Genomic DNA, 22,084 nt, shown 5'->3' on the forward strand with positions numbered 1-22,084 from the left:
CTTTTGTTTGTTTATCTGGGCATTTTCCACGGCTGCAAGCCAAGGCTTCTAAATGGGGCAAACCATGCAGGTCACCTCAGCCACATGAACACAGAGGCGTAGGTCTTGCACCATTAAGGAACTGTTTCCTACTCAGTTCTGCTCCCTCATGTCCATGTGTGTTTGTGCGTGTGTGCATCTCTCTCCTAGAATGAGAAGGAAGAAGTGGCTGAGGACCCAGAAGGTGCTGGAAAGACAGCAGAGGAAAGTCAACCTGATGATGGTGAGTAGAGCCACGGTTTTTTTTGGTTAACGGGAATGATAGAGATAAGAATTCCCATCTCACTAGCCCTCACCAGAAGTTAACCCACACAAGTAGAGCTTAATGCATGGGGGGGAAGCATCAGTTGCAAAAGGTTGCAGCAAAGCCAAAAGTTTCTGGTCTTTCTGGACCAGTCTGAATAGTTGGCCTTGGTGAAGATTTGACGTTTTCATCCCCAAAAAGTTTTTGATTTGAGTTTCTATTGAAATGAGGCTGCATTTTAATGTTATATTTTAATCTTGTTTTTAAGTTGTATCTTAATCAATTGTTTTATATCTGGTGTTAGCTGCCCTGAGCCCAGTCTTGGCTGGGGAGGGCGGGGTATAAATAATTTTTTTTAATTATTTCTAACACATGTGAAAAAATAAACAAATGATGTGCTCGTGTCACTTTTTAAACATTAAAAAGTTGCCCTGTCAGTGCTGGTTCCACGGAAAATTCAATCCATATTGCGTTGGGAGGTGAAGTAGGGAGACGCTTAGGACTGTTCTTCAATGAATGCCACCTGTTGTGAATATTGCATGCATGCGCTTAAAAGCCACTATAAAAAAATAAATAAATTACATTTTGTACCCCAAACAAAGCCCACGTTAGAAAGAGTACTGGATCTTAGCTCTAATGCTAACTTTTGCTTTGTGGGTGCCTAAATATAGCTATGCCCAAATCTGGAATTTTAGAATTCTCGATTTCTCTGGGTAGCTCCCTCTTCTGCCGCAGGGGAGGAGGAAAGTGGGGTGAGAGAAAACCAGAAGTCAGGGCCTAAATGTGTGCCTAGCCGTTAACTCTCTGATGGGAACCAATGTCACTTTGGATTGGTGGTGACCCCCCCCCCCCCGAATCCTAGGCAGCCTCCAATGCCTGTAGCATAGCCTTGCGTGGGAGAGAGGAGTTGTACATGGCAGCACCTCCTGCAGGTGATATAGAGAAAAGCCAGTCCGTCTGGTACTAGTGCACACACTCCTTGAGAACTTGCAACGTCTGATATCCCACCTCTCGTTTTGTTTCAGTTTTCTCAGCACCATCAGAGGGTGAGGGCACTACGTCCGAAGAAAAGAGCCCAGGGCAACAGGTGAATTCTTCCTTCATCCACATGTTGTCAGCATCCCTTCCTGCTGCATTCTGCCACCTCCCTGCTATGTCCCTCCCACCCTGTGCCATTCCTTTTTGAAGCCCTAACCCAGCCCTGAAAATGGAAAGTAGAGAGATTCTTTTTCCTCCGCATTGTGCTAAAGCACATTTGGCAAGGCGGATGAAAAGCCGCTGCAGATATTGTATTGCACTTCCCTCACCTTGGCTGGGAAAGGTCTTGATTATTATTTTTTTTTAAAGTATTTTTAGCCTTTTCCAGTTTTGCGTATGCTAAAAAAGGCTAAAGTGCACCCACCCACAACAGAACCTGCCTTGCAAGGCACCTAAGGATGGGCTCTTTTCCTGGCTCTAGTGAAAAATGGACAGGAATGATGTAACTGTTTGCTCCAGAATGGAGTCTGTTGTTTAAAATGGGTTGCCAACTGATCACAACCTAGTGAGCAGGTGCTACTTCTTAGAGCATGGGGAGAAGCAGGATTATACCTTCAGTTCATGCTGCTCTCCAAAGGTACAGGAGCAAAAAAAGACTGGTTTTTTAAAAAAGTTGGCAGCCCTAGTTCCAAAAAAATAAATAATAAAAAATGTCCAAGGCCTGGGCTAAAATTTCCAAGCCCTGCTTTTCCTTACAGCTCTTTCTTCCTCCTACAGTCAACTCAAGGCTGTGCGCGAAAGGAGGTCTCGCCCATGTACTCCTATGTCGCTCTCTACAAGTTTTTGCCTCAGGAGATCAACGATTTACCCCTGAAGTAAGTCTTCCCCCTTGGCCCATCATGAGAGCCCATTGGTTCAGGAGCTGGTGATTATTTGGATCGTGGGTCCCCTTGGCCAACGGAACTTGCTTGCTGGCCTTTGGAAACACACCCACAATTTGTGGAGACACACCCACAATTTGGGAATAACAATAAGTACTGGCCAGTCTATTAACAGAGCAATCCTAGGTGGGGTGGCATCAAGGGAGCAGCAGAACCCTTGGCCCTCAGGTGTTTCCGAACTACAACTCCCATCACTTCTGGCCATTGGCCAGGCCTGCTGGGACTGATGGGAGTTGTAGTTCTGCAATAACTGGAGGGTCAAAGGTTCCCCACGGCCTGCGCTATATGCCTCTGAAGCCCTATCCACCTGCGAGGGCAGAAGATGGAGGCGGTTTTGGTTTTGTTTACTTCCCCCACTACACCCGTTCCAGGCCCCTCTAGGAATCAGCAGATCTCTGTAGCTAGCGGACTTAAAGTGCCATTTTGTATCCATTTGCTGGGTCTGGATACAAAAACATATGGGAAATGCAAAAATGGCGAAACTTACCAGAAGAATAAGAAATCAAGAAACAAACTGTTTATAAAAGAATGGAAATGGTTTATTGAATATTTACAGACAAATTGTAAACAGATAAAAACACTGGCAGGGTTATTGTAATAACCTGCAGCTACATAACAGTATATATTGAAAGAAGATAAATGAGTAAGTTAATTTGGATACGCAGAAGATATTAAAAATAAATTGAAGGAACCGTAGGCAGAGGAGGAAGGAAGCCAGTTTTCAAAATGTCAAAATGACTGTAAAATCAGTGAGAAATGTATAAATATTTTTTTTTAAAGAAAGAAAAAGAAAATGCCATTTTGGAGACTCCCCCCTTTTATTTGTTATATTTATTTATTCACTGCTCTTTTCATAAAGGTGAGCTCAATGTGACTTGCAGAAACCAACCTTAAAAAATAAAACTGAAAACAACGTACAATGCTCACCAATAATATGTGTACAAGAGCAGACTGAACACCTGACTTAAAAAAAAGAGAGCAGAAAATTAAGATTGGGGGGGGGGGGGAGAACTTTTGGTGGTGGCTTTTCTGCAGCTTGGCCAAAGATGTCCCATGAACACCACTGGTATTTCTGTCTGCTGGTTGAGGCCAGCAGGAGGAAACCTACCACACATCAGTTGGTGCCTTTGTTAGGATTGCCCTTTTAGGTGATGTGAGTGAAGTGCTTTGAGTGCTTAAGGGAAAGTCCTGTTTATAGGCTAAATATTATTATGGCAGTTGGTGAGGATGCCAGCTGCGGATGGGTGATGTATATTACCAGTAGCAGAGGTGGGTTTTAGGGTAGGGTGACCAGTTCTGCCACTCTGGGTGCCAAGCTTGGGGGCGCTGCAGGGTGTCGCAACTATGGATTGAGCAGAACGGAAGGTGAAAAGCAGTGGTGTGTGTGTGTGCTTAAGTTTGGCCTTGCAGAGGGCGCCACCGAAGTCCTCCCCTGCCCGTGGGCATCTTTTGGGCCCTAGGATGGCATCCCTTTAGCAGGGACCTTCTGTCATCTGCCGCCACCTCCCCTCTCCCAAGCTGTCATTGAGCTCAATCATGACTTTCTCTGTCTCTCCTCAGGCCTGGAGATCGAATCATGCTGATGGATGATTCCAATGAGGACTGGTGGAAGGTGAGCAGAACAGAAGCATCCCAGTTGTTTTCTCCAGTTTTACTGCATAAACCACTCTGGGGCCTCTTGGGTGAAGAACCAGTGTGGTTTGGTGGTTAGGGCCCTGGACTACAACCTGGGAGACAAGGGTTCAAATCGCTACTCACCCATGAGGCCCAGTCTCTCTCTCTCAGCCTAGCCTACCTCATGGGGTTTCTGGAAGGATAAAACGGAGATGGGGAGAAGTGTGTGGCCCGTCTTGAGCTCCTTGGAGGGAGGGAGAGGTATGAATGCAATGAATAATAAAAAAGCAGGATATAAATATTCTCTCCATAAATAAAGGACATCCCTGAGAGATAAAGGGAGGGGGCACAGTGATTCGAACCTGTGCTTCCTAGGTCCATTTAAAAAACCCCAAACCTATTCTTATCTATTTTGCTACCATGCCTTCTGCCCTTTTCTCCTTCAGGACCCAATTGATCACAGTTGCAAATGTGCACATCTTGCTCTGTAGGTTCTGCTTTTTGTGGGTTCCCCTGTCTCTACCCACAAGCCCACAGTGTCCTTAACACACCTCCCTCCCTCCAATTTTTTGTCTCTCTCTCTCTCTCATGCACTTTATAGGCCCTCAGGGAAAGGCCTTGGCCTCTGAGGCAGCCAGACACACATCAGGTTCCTTGTCCCTGTTGCTATAGCAACATGGCAGGTTTCAAGAGCATCCTTCTTCACACTTCCAGAGCCTCCGGGCTGCCCATAAAGAGTCAGAAGATGGAGCCTTGCCCTCTGCTGCCCTGTCCACTCCGACTCTGCTGATTTTCCTGTGCTTCTTCAGAAAGCCCCAGTGTGATACTGTGGAAGTATCTAATTTTATCCATCTACTCTTGCTGTTTGATGCCACCTGAGGTTGGAAAGGCAAGAGTTCCTGTAGCATTGAGAGCAAGCCTCTCTGAGCATGTAGTCCAGGCATAGGCAAACTCGGTCTTCCAGATGTTTTGGGACTACAATTCGCATGATCCCTAGCTAACAGGACCAGTGGTCAGGGATGATGGGAATTGTAGTCCCAAAACATCTGAAGGGCCGAGTTTGCCTATGCATGATGTAGTATTTCTCTCGACCCCATAACCAGCCGACACATATCAGAAAAAAAGGTGAGCCTTTCATGGCTTGAAGGGCAGACTATTACACCTCTTTCCTGCTCCCCCTGAATTTTCTAAAAATGGTTTTATTAACCAACTATCAATTATTACAAATGACCATTTTAAAAAAAGAAAGCGAAATGTAGCTTAACTTTTTCTCTCAGAAATTGTCCATTGAGTAAGAGGGCAGAGAATTGCAAACAACAAACAAACCCACTGCTGAACCTTGCAAATTTACACCCACCTGCTTGGAAACTCTGGCAGATCCCACAGCCTTGCCCAATTGGACCCCTACTGAGAACACCACTTCAATCTGCCTAAATCAAACAACATTGCAATGAGAGTTGAATGAGACCATTACAATGACAATTAAAAGGGGAGAGGAGCATTAAACTGACAAATTACTCTTTCATTCCCCTCCGAAGGCCTGGGGCAAAGAGGTTCTTCTTCAGCTGTAACTAAATTATGTATCGTGACTATGCAATATTGGTCCTTGGAAAGGAGGGGATTCATCAACCTGGGAGCCACCATAGAGAAGGCCCTCTCATGCTCTGCCACCTTCTGGAGCTCAGAGAGCAGGGATGCTGCTAACGGGACCTCCCTGGCTGATTTCAACAACGAAGCAGATCTATACAGGAGGAGATTCTCCTCCAGATATTTGGGGCTCAATGCATTTACGGAGTTGTATGTAAGCATAAGTTCTTTGAATTGGGTTCAGAAGCAAATTGGCAGGCAGTGCAGATCACATAGGAGTGGGGCAAAATGAATCTGACCAGTGTTGCTGCAATCTGCACCTATTGCAACGGCCCCACTGTCTTTCAGGGCATCTCTATGTAGAATGCACTTCAGTAGCCCAACCAGAATTTGGATCACGGGTTCAAAGCTCTCTCTCTCTCTCTCTCTCTCTCTCTCTCTCTCTCTCTCTCTCTCTCTCTCTGTAATTAGTGAACCTGCTGGAGCTGCAAATAGGCTCTCTTAGCCACAAAGGCCAAATGGGCCTTAGAGGCAATGCTGGTTGGTATGTATAGCTCACTTTTTCTTTTTTGTATCCTAGGGGAAGATGGGTGACCGCGTGGGCTTCTTTCCAGCCAATTTTGTGCAGCGGGTCCGCCCGGGTGAAACAGTCTGGAGATGCTGCAAGACTTTCTATGGAAGTAAGGAACAGGGGCAGCTCAGTGTTAAGGAAAATCAGGTAGGAACAAACATCCTATATGGGGTCGTCTTTGCCCATAAAGTATCTGTACGTTATAGACATCTGAAAATCCCAAGTGTCGTTTTTTGTTTTTAAAAAAGCAAGATTCTAGTCCTTGTAGTTTTGAAGAAAACTCAAGGGCAGGGATGGCCAACAGGTAGATCATGATCTACTGGTAGATTGCGGGGTGCCTGTGGTAGATCGCAGTAGATCTTGGGACCCCTCCCACACCCCCTAAAAACAACTTTTATCTCACCCAAAAAGCTCAACAATTTTTACTTACTAAAAAAAAAGGTGATCAATCCAGTAGATCACCACCAGTTTTTTTTATAGTGGGAGTAGATCGCAGTCTCTTGGAAGTTGGACAATCCTGCTCTAGGGGGATCACACGTTTGCATCCTGCACTCTGCCTGGAGCTATTTGCGATGCCAAGCACATGACATTAATTTGCCTCCAATGGGAGCTTTGCGGCCAATGTAAAGAGCGGTTTCAGAGGGGTGATATTGGTCAGAACTGCAGCAGGGCAGGAAGTGTTAAAGCCCCTCTCCCTGTATGCCACAGCTCCAGTCTTGATCAGGCTCCCCAGTGACTGCTATTTGCAGTTTTTTAAAACAAAACAAAAATCACATGTGAGCTTGCAGAATTTTGGCTTTCCAAGGCATAGCATCTCATACAAAATTAGCTACATATCTGCTAATGTGTTTTTCCCCTCAAAGCCTAGTTCATGTCACCAAATTGGCCTGTTTACATGGTCAGCTATGTCAGCCCCTTCCTTTCTTTTGCATACATGGGACTCAAACCCACGACCCTGAGATTATGAGTCTCATGCTCTGCCGGACTGAGCTATCAGATGGGCTATAGAGAGGGGTTGTGGAGAAAGATTGAGGGGTGTGCACTTTGACTCATATTACCGTATTTACTCGAATCTAATGCTCACCTTTTTTGGCCAATTACGTTGCGATAATTAAGGTGCCCATTAGATTCGATGGCACATTGCATTCGCCAGCAAATACTCTTTTTGGTTTCAAGGTTCTGAAAATTGAGGTGTGCATTAGATTCGATGGCGCATTAGACTTGAGTAAATACGGTGAGTTGCCTTTTGGTTAACTGAGCAATGGTACTTGCTGTCTCAAGGACAGGGATGGTGTCACTTTTCTCAGTCATTTGTCGCGTTGCATCTAACATTGCAGAAACCAAATATTGCAAAAGCAATATGAAATGCTATCAATTTTAAAACAGGAGAGATTGTAATGATTCCAGTCTGTGTGCCAGGAGTCAACTAACGTCACGGTTCTCTCCCATCGGGTACGTCTGGAGCACTCAATCTCTCTCGCTTCCGGATCTCTGCCAAATTGCCTGCCCTTGGAGGAGACACACCCCCAAGCAGTCCCTCTAGCATACAGGGCACGAGCACCTCTGAGGGTTGGTAGTTCTTAAGCAGGAAGAACCACCTGCACAAATGAAAGGGGAGGGACAACTGGCTTACTAGCGGTACACGTGAAAAGGATCTAGGGGTCTTAGTGGACCACAAGCTTAACATGAGTTAACAGTGTGATGTGGCAGCAAAAAAAAAAAAAAAAAAGCTAACGCTCTTCTAGACTGCATCAATTACAGTCGTACTTTGGATCTTGAATGCCCTGAAACTCTGATGTTTTGGCTGCTGAACGCCGCAAACCCAGAAGTGACTGTTCCGGTTTGCAAACATTCTTTAGGAACCTGAATGTCCGACGGGGCTTCTGTGGTTTCTGATTGGCTGCAAGAAGCTCCTGCTGCCAATCAGAAGCAGCGCTTTGGTTTCCAAATGTTTTGGAAGTCGAACGGGCATCCGGAATGGATTCCGTTCGACTTCCAAGGTATGACTGTATAATCATTCTTATTTGGTAAATATGTATATTGCCCTATACCCGCAGGTCTCCGGGAGGTTCACAACATAAAACTGCAATATAGAAAGCACAATATACATAACAAAAACCGCCCAATAATCCCCCCTCCACTTTCTAGAGGACTAGCTCAATGTTTTTGCAAATGCGAAAGTTCAATCTAAAATGCCACATTTCTGTCACTTGAAGGTGAGCTAGATGTCTCAAGTGGAGTCTAGTATGGATCCTATGTACATTCCCCCCCCCCCCAACTAACAGTGCTCTCTTCTGAGTGTGAGCCATAAGAGGCACTTAGCAACAGGAAAAGAGTTTGCCTCCTTCAACAACTACAGCTCCTTAGAGCATGGGTAGGCAAACTAAGGCCTGGGGGCTGGATCCAGCCCAATCACCTTCTAAATCCAGCCCACAGACGGTCTGGGAATCAGCGTGTTTTTACATGAGTAGAATGTGTCCTTTTATTTAAAATGCATCTCTGGGTTATTTGTGGGGCATAGGAATTTGTTCATCTTTTTCTTCAAAATATAGTCCGGCCTACCACAAGGTCTGAGGGACAGTGGACCAGCCTCCTGCTGAAAAAGTTTGCTGACCTGTGCATTAGAAGCAACCAGTCAGAAGGAGAGTTCCCTATTAAACCCCCAAGAAGAAGAAGAAGAAGAAAAATGAGGAGGACGAGTGTTCAGACCCTGAAGGAGAAGGCGAGGAGCTCCAGAGAGTCCCTTGCACCTCCTCCTCCCAGAATTTGCTGGGTCTCATTCGTTTTGCTCCGAATGTGAAGCCACCTGCTTCTTCCGCGTCTGAGATTTGCGTGCTTTGCTGTGCTTTGCCTGAGGTGTGTATTAAGATGCACCAGAAGATGCTGTCTGCTGGCACTTGGCCCACTGAGACCGGCAGGATGGCATATCAAGCAGGCGGATTGAGTGGCTTAGAGTAGATCATTAGCAGGTCCTTGTTAGTTCAAGAGGGATGGGGACTTGGAATGCACAGGAGTGTTCAACTCAAATGTTACAGTGATAACCACTGGCGGTGTTGACTCCTGTGCGGATTGTATACGTGATCGACCAAGAACATAGTCATCACAATAGATGCGACAAGGTCTCTCGAGTCACACCACCGAGGACAAAGGGCTGGGAGGAACCCCTTCTATGTCATAAAGGGCCGCTGTAGAAATATCAATTCTGTTTATTCCTATAAGGGAATATGTGGATAGCGAATGCCTCAGCATAATCGCTGGCAGGATACAATCAGTTCACCATGTTCAACGTGTATATGAAGTCAATGAAGTGGGAAATTGCGTCCTTGTTGTTATTCCTTTATCTGCACCGCTGCTGGATTGTGCAAGGATTTTTATGGTGCTGAGGGATGAAATTGGAGGCTTGTTTCATTTGTAAGGGAGAGAATCGCAGAATCTTAGAGTGGGAAGGGACGCCCAAGACCAGCCCCCTGCAATCTAAACTAAAGGAATCTAAACTAAAGCATCCATAACAGGCAACCATCCAACCTCTGCTTACAAACCTCCAAGGAAGGACAGTCCACCACCACCTGAGGGAGTCCATTCCACTGTTGAGCAGATCATATCGTCAGAAAGTTGTTTAGTCAGAATCTCCTTTCTAATAACTTGGATCCGTTGAAATCTTCTGGCCTCCAGAGCAGAAGAAAACAAGCTTGCTCCATCTTCCATGTGACAGCCCATGAGATATTTGAAGATGGCTGTCAGTCTCCTTCAACCATTCCTCATAAGGCTTGGTTTCCAGACCCTTGATAATCTTGGTTGCCCTCCTCTCCAGCTTGTCAATATCCCACTTAAATTGTGGTGCCCCAAACTGGACAAAGTACTCCAGGTGTGGTCTGACGAAGGCCGAATAGAGTGGTACTATCACACCCCTTGATCTCGACACTATACTTTTGTTGATGAAGCCTAGAATAACATTAGCTTTCTTTTGCTGCTGCATCATCACACTGTTGACTCATGTTAAGCTTGTGGTTTACTAAGACCCCAGATCCTTTTCACACGGACTGCTGTAAAACTATGTGTGCTCCATCTTCTGTTTGTGCAGCTGTTTCTTCCTGCCTAAGGGTAGAACCTTACATTTATCCTTATTGAAATTCATGTTGCTAGTTTGGGCCCAGTTCTCCGATCTGTTAAGGTCACCAAGAATCCTGATGCTGTCTTCTGCAGCACTAGCTACCCTGCAGCACCCTATTTGCCCCTTTTCCCCAGGATGATGAAGAACCATTTGTTAACACTCATTGGGTTTGGCCAGTCAGCCACCTAAGAGTTGCCTTGTCCAGGCCACATTTTACCAGCTTCTCCACAAGAATATCAAGGGGGACTTTGTCCGTCATAACTCAGGGAGCTGAGTATTCACAATGCACACTCTCCATATGTTGTAAGCCTTTTGCCTTCAGCTTTTCTTTGTAGCCATTGAGACTAGAAACTTGCTTTCTTAAAGAAGAATACAATAAAAAACAGCCCCCTGAGATTTTGAGGATGCCAGTTCCTGCGCCACCTAATAAATAAGGAAGGAGTGACTTTGTTGTTGTTCCGGCTGCATTCTGCATTATAAAATCTTGACCTGTTTGCTCATGTTTCGTTCCGCCATCTTCTGTTCCTCCCAGATCTGCGTTGGTGTGGGGAAGTCCAAGGAGAACGAGGGTTTCATCAAGGTGACGAGCGGCAAAAAGCGAGGGCTGGTGCCTGCCGACGCACTCACAGAAATTTGAAGGCCGGATGAGCACGCGAAGCAAGGCCGAAGAGTAAAACAGAGATGTCAGCAGCAGCAGCAAGGCAGGGGCAGCCCTGCCTTACTCTCCAGCCCATCCCAACCCTGAGCACCTGGCTAATCACTATTTCATGGAATCTTCTAGGTGGACTGAGGATATGGCTTTGGTTTGGACAAGGGAAGAGGACTGGGGGGAGGGACTGGCTTGAGCGCCAGGACCTGTGGGATCTCTCGCTTGCCCCCAGCTGGGCTTGGACATGTGCTCAAGCCCGCTTTTGCTTTCCACCACCCCTTTCGAAGGTCGTTTCAGGCAGCTCTTATGGGTGCTGAGTGTGAGGGAGATTTCCACCGCTGTAATTCACGCCCCTTTTCTGCCCCCCCACTTTGCCTCTGGGTCACACTTCCACGGCAACAGACGCTGGTTGACATCAGCTCGCCTGACCCAAAGGGGACTCTTTATATCTTGGCGTACCACTCCCTCCCGCTGCCCAAACCACTCCCTCATTCAGACATGCTCCCCGATAATTCTGTGTCGCATGCGCCCCATGTGAAAAGGCCTTCTCTGGGCAGGGAGAGGCCGCCTGAGTGTGTTGTCGTCCGTCTGTCCCTGTATCAGTTTTAAAACCTTCAGGGCTGTCTGTATATTTATGTGTGTGTGTGTGTGTGTGCATATGTGTGTTGGGAGGTGGCTGTCGCTCAGGATTGGGGCAGCCCCCCACCGAAAAAGGAAAAAGAGGCGGGACAATTCCACGTGGCTTCTCGTTTTTCGTGTACTCAAAGTCTTCCCCGCAGAGCCTGAGCCACAGTGAGCTCCTGGAAACCAATAGTCACATGGGCGGAGTGGGTGGGTGGGCTCCTTGATGCAAGGTGCTGCCTTCGTTCCTGGCTCCCCGGCTATTCCTTGAGCTCCATTTGCACCCCTCCCCCAGCATGTGGTGGCCTACCCCCACTGCATGACTGACAGCCGTGTGGACCATTTTCTCAGGGAACTTCCTCAGCTGGATGCATTTCTGACCTACACCGAGAATGTCGCGGCATTGCTCATGTGAGGAGTTCAGAGACCCTGACCCATCCCATCTTCCCTCACTTTTCCAGCATGCTTCCAGCTATTTGTCCTTTGTAAATGTACTTTTGTATATATATATATATAAAAAAGAACAACAAAAGAAAGAAAGATAAGATGACTTCAGTCCCAGCCATTGGAGAGAGTTATCAGTACAGCCTCATTGTCCAGCATCTGCAGTTTGACTCAGCTGGATGAAATGGTTGAGAAGGGAGCACGTCTGCCAAATCCAATGTTTCCGAGGCACAACATTTGCCTGTGTCAATGTGCCACATGTGCCCTGCCCTGTTCAGATGCATTGTGTGCTACTGAGCCATTCATGCTCAGCACACCATAGGCATAGAAGTCAGGGGTCCCTGAGCTGCTAACTGCATGCAAATAACCCAGTGCTCATGGTAAGTGCATGATGGGCATTGCATTTACAAAGAACATGGACACAGGGAAGCACTTTCGTCTGTGGCCCACACCATGTATGAATCAGGCCTGGCTGAGAGTTTCCCCTCTGCCTTTTCTAAAATGGCCTGAGCCTGATGGGAGCATAGCAATAGGTATTTCTTTGCTTCCAGGAAACCGAAACGCTGATCCTCATTCTGTTTGATCTAATCCATTAGCCTGGACTATTGCATCCTCAATCTTCCCCATTTCAAAACTCATTCCAATCTGCAAAGTGGGAAATCAGGAACTGCGGTTGTAATCAGAATGCCGTTCTTAGTATTTCTGTGGCACTTTCAGAATGCAAAATGCTTTGAAATGGTCATACCTTGATTTGCCAAAAAGGAACCAGCATTGCAACCCATGGCAAAAGTGGTAGATGAGCCTGAGGCTTCCATGCTTAGTCCAATACTCTAGCCAGTAGGATGGCACTGGCACCATTAAAAGGAGAGAGAGAGAGAGAGATTGGGGTCTTTTTGCTGGTGCACTGTTTATGTTTTTACATGCTTCTAGTTTGGTGGTCCTCCAGCAGGAACAGTTCATCATTTCCTCCTGTTGTCATACCTTCCCTGCCACGTACGCGGGTGGCGCTGTGGTCTAAACCACTGAGCCTCTTGGTCTTGCCAATCGGAAGGTCAGCAGTTTGAATCCTCATGATGGGGCAAGCTCCCAGTGCTCTGTCCCAGCTCCTGCCAACCCTAGCAGTTCTAAAGCATGCCAGTGCAAGTAGATAAATAGTTACCACTGTAGCAGGAACATAAAAGGTGTTTCTGTGCACTCTGGCTTCCGTCAAGGTGTTCCATTGCACCAGAAACTGTCTAGTCATGCTGGCCACATGACCCAGAAAGCTGTCTTTGGACAAACGTCGGCTCCCTTGGCCTGAAGCGAGATGAGCACCGCACCCCATAGTTGCCTTTGACTAGACTTAACCGTCCAGGGGTCCTTTACCATTTTACTTTACATACACCAAAACATTGCCCTTTCAGAAGTCCAATGCAACTTTCAGCCATGTGTTTGAAGCCAGGGTACTCTGTGTGATGGGATTTCCCCTTGTTCCTTTCAGGCATATGTAAAGTTGTTATTTAATGGTAGTGGGTTTGCTCAGAGAACCTTTCCACCTGCATTTGATTTTCTGCACCATATCCTCTTTAAAGAGCTGCTGAGGAAAGAAGCCACAATTTTGGCTTTGATTCGTACATGCAATGCTCATTGCAGGATTTCTGCAACACCAAGTGATGGGTTTGCAAGTGTGCAGTGGCAGACATTGGGCTCTCAAATTTTAGCAGTGCCCTGTGCGACGCTAAAATCCCCACGCATGCCTCTCGTTCTCCATTCTGTGGTGAAGGCACTCAGTGCAGCTGAACCAGTCTCACTACCCTGAAACCTCCTTTGAAGTGTGAATTAGCCGCCACGGATCAAAGTCCACAGACATAATTTCAGTATCGCCCTTCAGCAAAGTCAGTTCAATCACCAGGAGCCTAGTGAAATCAAGCAATGTTTATACATGTCTGAACAACCAAGCCTCTAATTTCGCATACTTTTTTACCATTGTGCTGTGATTGCTTGCAGGGCTAGAAAAAGAGAACATGGGGTAAGAACCTTTTCAAATTCTGGTGGAATCTGCTCTGGAGCAGTAGGAGCACAGCGGGATTGAACTGATAATTCCAGGGCACTAAACCACAACCAGGGTGTCTTCCAGTGTAACATTTTCAGTGCACTGGCTCATTTACAGAAGTAGTCCCTTAAACACAGAAACAGGAATGTTGCGTCAGTCGTATTTTCCAAGTACCCTATTTGGCAGGTCTGTGGATACATTGCCCCGGTAATGTACAGTAAGCCCACAACTTGCGCACTTTAAACTTGTGTACATTCAGCTTTTTGCATTATATATCTATATATAGAGAGAGAGAGGTGGGTATCCAGGGGAGGGAAAATCCTTGGCAATTTCACCAGCCATTGCACCTAATGTGTTTTGAGTATATGCAATTTTGACTTCGGGCGCAATCCTTGGAATGTAAAATGTGGGCTTACTGTATTGAGAATAATATTATTATTAGAATTTATATACTTCCCTATACCTGGGGGGTCTCAGGGCGGTTCACAGAATAAAATCAAGATATAAAACCACAAAATACATAATAAAAACAACCCAATAGCTCCCCCCCCCACACACACAAAAACACATTTTAAAAGGGTATAGGATGTAAATCAGAGAATAGCTCACATAAGCCAGATCAAGCAGGTTTCTCTTGCTTTTTCAGAAGGCTGAACCCACCACCAAGTTTCCAGACTATAATGGAAGAATGCTGGGATAGACCAAAAGAAATTCTTTTTGAAAAACAATGTAAAGTGATTTCAAATGTGAAGGGTTTTCTTGAGGTGGGGAGTTGTTTTCCATGGTCATTTTTTGCATGTATACACACACACACATGCGCACACAAAAATACAAATTCACCTTGTGCTGAACTTTCCCCAGCACAGGACTGCTTGTTTCCTAATGGCTTCCTTCCTTTCCTAATGGCTTAGGGATATCTCAGGCCTCATTCAGCACATGCTGGTTCCTGGGCATTCAGCCATGGTCTTGGAGGACATGCATATTCTTGAAATGCACAGCATATACTCCACGGTGCATTCAATCCATCTGAGAGGGTATATTCATCAGTTGCAGGTGGGATTGTTGGGATCGTCATCCAGCTTGCCAAACCCCCAATACTCAACATCTGCAGCCTTGCGAGTTTGGATCCCAACCAAGGGCACCTCCACACTTCTGCTTGTCCTACTGATTCCCCCCTGGGAAAACCTGCTCTTTACTGCTAAATCGGAGCAAATGTCAACCAGGTTTTCCATGGATTAAAGCTGTACAGAGTAGGTTTTCTTGGGGAAAGCAGCAAGGCAAATGGAAAACTGCTTGGACCATGGGCGAAGCCAGGGTTTATTTTAGGGGGTGGGGGGCTGCCTTTATGTCAAGGGAGGCAGAACCGAGTTCTCTGTGATGCATTTGGTCATGTTTTTTTAATTATTATTATTATTATTTACTTGATCACACCCATGGCTTAGACGAGTGCTTTCTAGGCACAGGAAAAATGGAAATGTGAACGAGTCCTAGGGTAGCTGTGCTTTAATCCAGTTGAAATCAGTGGAACAAGTTAGTCATGAAAGCTAACTTTAGCCTCATTGAAACCCAATGAAACTAAAGTGTGATTAACTATTTTGGATCCAGCCCAGTATACCAAGCATGGATGAGAGACTACATACGACTTAATAATAATAATCTCTATGTTTACTTTTCCTTACATAATGGGACGTTGGCTTCAATAACACAGCCTTCTCTTCCCCACCCTCAACAGTACAATGTCTCTTATATCAGCTGCTAAGCTGACTCTAGTGGACTTGGTACGGCTCTCCAAAGGTGTATTCAGAGTCTTTAGCATCAAATGGAAGACACTCAAGTGTATTGAAGGACATGGTGTTTGTTTCTTGCACTGTCGACAAATGACAGCATTGGGGTTTTTTTCCTTGTAAAAATGTTTTAAGGATTCCTGCTTGACGTTACCTGCAGCACAGTCCTGTGCATCTCTACTCAGATGTAAACCCCTCTGAGTTCAACAGGGCTTGCTCCCAGGAAAGCGTGTATTGTGGGGTTGCAACCTAAACTGGCGAGAATGGGGCAAGCAAATGACCAGATACTTTTAACAAAACATGTTTACTCACCTATAAATAGATGTGATAAACTGATGTGGAAACTTGTGAGATCGTGGGAAGCATCTACTTTGCCAGGAATTTTGTGTAGCTGCTTACTGCTGGGGCTCCTAAGTTGTCATGCCTCTTTCTGCTTGGATGTGGCCAGTTTGCTGCAGCTACAGGACCGTGGCTTTAAGCTAATGCTAAATCAAAGCATTTTATCCCACCACCATCTCTCCAACTTGTGTAGACTGAGAGGCCGGTTATGAACACACACACACACACACACACACACACACACACACACACACTTTCTTGATACCCTTGTTGTACAGAGTCCCCGTAGCACACACAATTCCCTACCTGGGATCCCATGCACCTAAGCAATAACGTCCGGATTCTCGCCGGCTGCACTGTAGAAAGGTATGTTTGCAAAACGGCACATTTGTATTTGTGGAGGAATGCATGGCGTTAGAACTGAATTTTGATGGCCAAAGAATCTGGTTGGCTATGAACTAAATCCTGGATTAAACATGATGACAATGCACCAAATACCTTGTGGCTTCCTTTTTTCTTCTCGCCGGGGGAAAGTGTATCTGCTCTGTTGCCTTTCGGTTGGATATATAGGCTTGATGCAGCCGCCCCCCCCCCCTTTCTTAGCTCAGTCTCTCTGTGGAGGTCAGCTCCTTTGCCTGGGCTACTGTTAGCAAAACATTCTCTTGTGACTGAAGTTATCATTTAACCCTTCACTTACTGTTCTGCATTTCTGGGCATGGAGATCTGTGCACCTTAATATTATCACTAACAAAGTGATGGTGCCTTGCTCCTTCCACATTAGTCTGGGGTCAATAATTAGTCTAAAATTAGTCTGAAGTCAATAAGGCCGAGGCAGGCCTTTTCCTTGGGTCACCCTTGCTGCGATCCATCTTGCCATTAACCCACCATGGTGATTTTCAAGTCAATATTAGGCAGGGTACAAATAGTTAAATAGGCAAATATACGGTAAGTCAACATTGGGTTGGGATTGGTTGCACAACTAAATGTGTTTAGCAGCAGAGGGGTGGCTTGGAATTTGGAGAGAGTGCAAAGAGAGCTGAAAGCTTCTGCCAATATCAAAATCATTCTCTCCCTCTCCTGTATTTGTATGCATTGAATCAAGTGATTGATCCACCTATTGCCCAGCTCAATAATCCCTGACAGGTGGCCATCTGTTTAAAAATCTCCAATGAAGGAGAGTCCACCACCTTTTGAGGGACCCTCAAGGGACAGCGACCCTTAATAGAAAAAAGATTCCTCAGTGCTGATTTGATGCATTCCCAATGTCAGGAAAACTTGTTGCAAAGGAAAGCCACCAGCCTATCCCATTGCTTTTGCATTTGTTTGCCAAAACCTACATATGAGAGCCTGGATTGGGGCAGGAAGAGAGAATAAAAATGGGCATATCTGATGTAAAATAAGTTACTGCCTCTGGCTCACAAAGAAACAGCAAGAGAGTGTCATTGCAGCAGAGAGGCAGTGTGGTATAATGGTTAGAGGGTGAGCCTAGGACTTGGGTTCAAATCCCCACTCAGCGTGAAAGCTCTCCGAGTGGCCTTTGAGCGGTCAGCAACTTTCAGAGGGTTCTTGCAAGGTTCTGCTTAGCCTGCCTCACAGGCTTCTTCGGAGGATGAAACGGGGAGGAAGAGAGCCACGTATGTCGCCTTTGCCCTCACAAAACATACACTGGAGCATCACCTCTGTGCCAACACAGGTGGCCATCTCAAGTAACAACCTTGCGAGCTCCACGGCTGCATCTTGATAAGCGAGCCCAGAGTCCCATTGCAGCGGCAGGTGATACCATAGGAAACGGTTCCTTCTGCATCCTGTTTGCTTGCGCAAGAAGACACAGACACCATATAGGACTACAGGGCCTGCATTTCCATGCCTCCGTTTGAAATGAGGAACCAAACCTACGCTGGTTTACAGCCACCACGGCAAGCCACAGAGGCTTGTGACAAGGGAGGGCTGCGTTCCCTTCAGTGTTTATTGCCATTCCCGTCAAGCCACCATGTCAGGCCAGCTGCCCTTTTGTCTTGTCTCACTTGGAGACTGATTTGTCTTGCGGAGAGCACCTCCCACTGCAGAAGCGAGGCTCCTTCCGAAAGGTTAAAAGCCTGTGCCGATCTGTCATGCCTTCCGTGTCCCCATTCAGACTAGACAGGCCTTTCATTTTGGGAGGGCTTGTTTGGCACCAGTGAGCAAAAGCTGATGGATGGCTATGGCAAAGCAGCTCCAGAGAGGTGTTGCTTCTTCTAACCCTCAGTTTCTTAGCAAAGAAACAGGGACGGGGGTGGGAGACAAGTGTGGTTTAATGGCTCCATCCAGAAAAGGAACCGCATCATCAGAGGGGCCGTGGCTAATGAAGAAGGCTGCAGGTTCAATCCCCAGCATCTCCAGGTAGAACTAGGAGAGATTTCTGCCTGAAACCCTGTCAGCTTTCTGGAATCAGAATTGCAGAATTGGAAGGGACCACGAGGGTCATCTAGTCCAACCCCCCTGCAATGCAGGATTTTTTTTGCCCCAGGTGGGGCTTGAACCCTTGACCCTATTAGGAGTCTCATGTTCTACCGACTGAGCTACTCTGCCCGTCAGTGTAGACATTATTGAGTCAGATGGACCCAAGGACCTGACTCGGTGTAAGGCGCTTGTGTTCCTTATGTTCTTAAGGCTATCATCATTATTATTACCATCATCCAGAGTTTTCCCAAGTACCAGGACTCAGGGAGGCTCACAAAAATTAAAACACACGTGGATAAAATGCAGATACAGTGGAAACTTGGTTGTTGAATGTAATCTGTTCCGGAAGACCATTTGACTTCCAAAATGTTCGACAACTGAGGCACAATGAGCGGTCAGGAATTTCAGTGGAGAAAATTGAGAAACATGCCTCGGAAGCTGTTTGAATTCCAAGGCACGTTCCAAAATGGAAGCAATTACTTCCTGATTTTCGGCATTTGAAAACTGAAATGTTCAGCTTCCAAGACACTCGAAAACTGAGGTTCCACTCTATAGCTAAAACCATAAGATACTAGTTGAAAAGTAATTAATCTCTAGTAGGATTTAAAAGATGCAAAAACAAATCTATTGCAATGCAGATAGTAAAAACAGCACACAGCTCTATTAAAAGGCCAAACCTGCAGTGTGAAATAGAACCAACCCGCCGTTGCCACTGCTCAGAACCAGACCAGGACATTTTGCTGTCTGAAGCAAAAAGGAGATGGCAGCATCCCCCAGTTCATAGAAGCCAACTGGATGAGTAGGTGGCTTTTATTTCAATGCAGGTAAATGGACAGTGTCTCCCACTGCACCTGACAGCAGCAGGCTAGTTTAGAAATGCAAGGCAGGTTATATGGCACACACAGCTATACACATCCTACAACGCTTCACCACTGTTGCCTGCTCCCCAGCATCTGCTGCCTGAAGCAGCCACCTCACTCTACTTAATGGTAGGGCTGGCCCTGCCGCTGTTACCACATGGTTACCCTATGCAGTCTTGTCAGTCTCTGTGTGTCATTCCCAAGTGGCAGCATTGGAGTAAGACAGGATAGAATGTAGTAGCCCAGGAGTGGAACTGAAATGCAATCAAGTGGATCAGGTGCCCAATCAGGGTAGCACCTGATGGACCATGGGGTGGAGCTCAGCAGAATACAGTGGATCATCATGAGTGGAACGTGACACGACCTGGAGTTCACCGGCTTTTCAGACACACAACTGGTTTCCTGACTGCAGGTGGTGTTACAGGTAAACTAGCTGGCTAGCAACCCTATAAGGTGCACAAAGAAATTAATGGCCCAGGATTATTATTTTGAATCAGCACCATGGACAAGGAATGCCAGTGTGGTTTAGCAATACACCCCTTGCTTCTTATCTTGGTTTATTCACATTGGCGGCAAAACTTTGTAGGCAGCTGACTTTCTGTTTATACACTAGAGATAAGCCTGCTTTTGTTTGGCTGATCCCTTATGCAACTCCTGAGAAGAATTGAAGGGAGCAAGAGCCCCTGATTTTACAAGGAATTACATGCCCTCTGGTCACTGGGACTAACTGCTATGATGCAATTTGGCTTCACTTGACTCTTTTACCCAGTTCATCGCCCAGAAGGAATCTCCAGCTTTGCTAATATAAAGGCTGTCCTACACGCCAGAGTGTCAATTCTGCCCCCCGGTGATAGCACAGATCTGTGTGGGCTTTTGTGCAAGTTCATCCACACATGACCGCTTTCAGTTCGGTGTTTCACATCCACATTAGCTGATGGTGCTTGATGGGATGTGTTTGCATGGCATGTGATTTATTAAATTTATATGCCACCTTTCCTCCCATTGTGGCAAACGGGCAAGTGATAAAACAATCAGAACATCTTAAGAACAATTCCAGTGCAGAAACAGACTGCAAAAGACCTCTGCTTGTTCAAAGATAAAGGTTTTCACCAGGCAACCCAAAAAAGACAACATTGTTACCCTGCCTCAATTAGTACTGCCCCAGCCTTCCTGAGGTCTGTGTGGGAATCTGTGCCTGCCTATGTGCTCACAGCCAATTTTTGATGTCATTGTTTGCTGAGACACAAGCTTCCCATCCTAGCAGACTTGCACTAAACAGCGGACACAATAAAAATAAGTGTGTGTCTTCTTGGCCCTGACGTGAAGGGGCTGGCTCAGGTGGCAGATTTGTGGGGACCAGGAGTGGTGGCAAAGTGTTGGAAGAAAATCTGCCCGTGTCTCCTAATCTAGCCTGCTGCTCTCATGAGGTCAAAATGAAAATTCCACTACCAATAAGAGTTTCTGTATCTGAAATGTTGTTGCCACCTTGTTCAAGCCGTCCTTGCTATCACAGACTAAGCAGTCCCCAAACCCCTTACACCAGGCTGGGGAGGGCAGAGGTTGGAGAGTGTGGTCATGACCCTCTGCCTCAGTCTCCTGCTAAGCTGAACAAGCCGGTGGGTGGTCAGAGCCAGCAGAAAGCCAAAATACAGGGTGTGGCAAGGGTAGAGCCAGCCCAGAATCCACTGGATCTCAAGCCATCCTCTCCGCTATCATGCAACAACATTGGGCCTGATCTCTCTCCAACACACACACACACACACACACACACACACACACACACACTCTTCCACAGTGGCTGTGTGAAAAGCAGGGGTGGGTATTGGCTCTGCAAGGCTAAGCAGGGGAGGTTGGGCTTGCCCCCTAAAAATGTTCTTGCATAGGTCTCCAAATGGACAGGACCCAAAGATTTTGTGGCTTCTTCTTGGCCCCCCATCTTGCAGAATCTGGGAATTGAACCCAACAATTCTGGTCCCCATGATCTCCATCGCTGTAACTTTTCAGGCCTGCCAGGCTCCCGGCTGCGACTGGTGGTGCTGTTCATTCATCTCTGGCCATATTGGGCACTCCCAGCTAAGCACCAATGATGGATGATTTATTATAAAGACACACCGTCTGGTGACACGGCCAGCCCTTTCTCCTGCAAGGCTGCTGAGACTATCTAGGCAGAGCTGGTTCTGACACAAAGACAGGATAGGGAAGAATTTTTAAAAGCCTGGCTCCATTACAGCTGTTCTGGGTAACCTTGAGTTACTCCTCACACATACTAAAGAGCCGCGCAGCTGAATTGATTGTTTCTGCTGCTCTCGAGCGCTATGCAATCTTGAAAGGGGGCAATCTTGGGAAGGATGTTTCATAATTGGGGTACTATAACAGAGGAAGCCACCCTAAGCCCAGTAGCCACCTACCTGACCTCTAAAGAGGGCAGCACTTTGAGCAAGAGCTCAAATGATGCCCTCTATGAATGAACAAAAGCTCTGTGGAGGAGAAGGCAGGTTTTCAGATACTGTGATCCTAGACCATTCAGGGATTTACACCTCAAAACCTATCTTGATTCTGAACACATCTCCTGGAATGCTACTCCGCCAGTTATCTTTTAAGGCAAGTGTTTCACGTTGCTTTTCTGTACCCATTAGATTGGAGCATAAGGTGCGAGCAGAAACAAAATGTTACAGAGTGGAGTGCTGCTGTTCAAGGCTCCAGCCAACCAGCCAGCCAGCCATGCCCCCTTTCACAATGCTCCATTCCGTTCCTCCACTCCTCCCCCTACTCACTGATTTTCTGATCCTTCCCCCACCAACAAACACTCCAGATTCTGTGACCATTCTTCT

General features: G+C 46.4%; 1 protein-coding gene across 2 annotated transcripts in view; it reads left to right on the plus strand.

The window, feature by feature from the left end:
• The window catches only part of STAC2 (SH3 and cysteine rich domain 2), a 43,620-nt gene extending 27,171 nt beyond the window's left edge, over positions 1 to 16,449 (plus strand). For both annotated transcript variants that reach the window (XM_083411029.1, XM_083411030.1), the window contains exons 6-11: positions 190 to 262; positions 1,309 to 1,370; positions 2,039 to 2,136; positions 3,763 to 3,814; positions 5,984 to 6,121; positions 10,618 to 16,449. In XM_083411029.1, the coding sequence (XP_083267155.1) occupies positions 190 to 262; positions 1,309 to 1,370; positions 2,039 to 2,136; positions 3,763 to 3,814; positions 5,984 to 6,121; positions 10,618 to 10,722 (528 nt within the window). In that variant the 3' untranslated portion in view covers positions 10,723 to 16,449. The remainder of the gene's footprint in view (positions 1 to 189; positions 263 to 1,308; positions 1,371 to 2,038; positions 2,137 to 3,762; positions 3,815 to 5,983; positions 6,122 to 10,617) is intronic.
• The last annotated feature ends 5,635 nt before the right edge of the window (positions 16,450 to 22,084 follow it).

Source organism: Podarcis tiliguerta, assembly GCF_965153285.1.
Source record: "Podarcis tiliguerta genome assembly, chromosome: 13".
Lineage (NCBI taxonomy): Eukaryota > Metazoa > Chordata > Lepidosauria > Squamata > Lacertidae > Podarcis > Podarcis tiliguerta.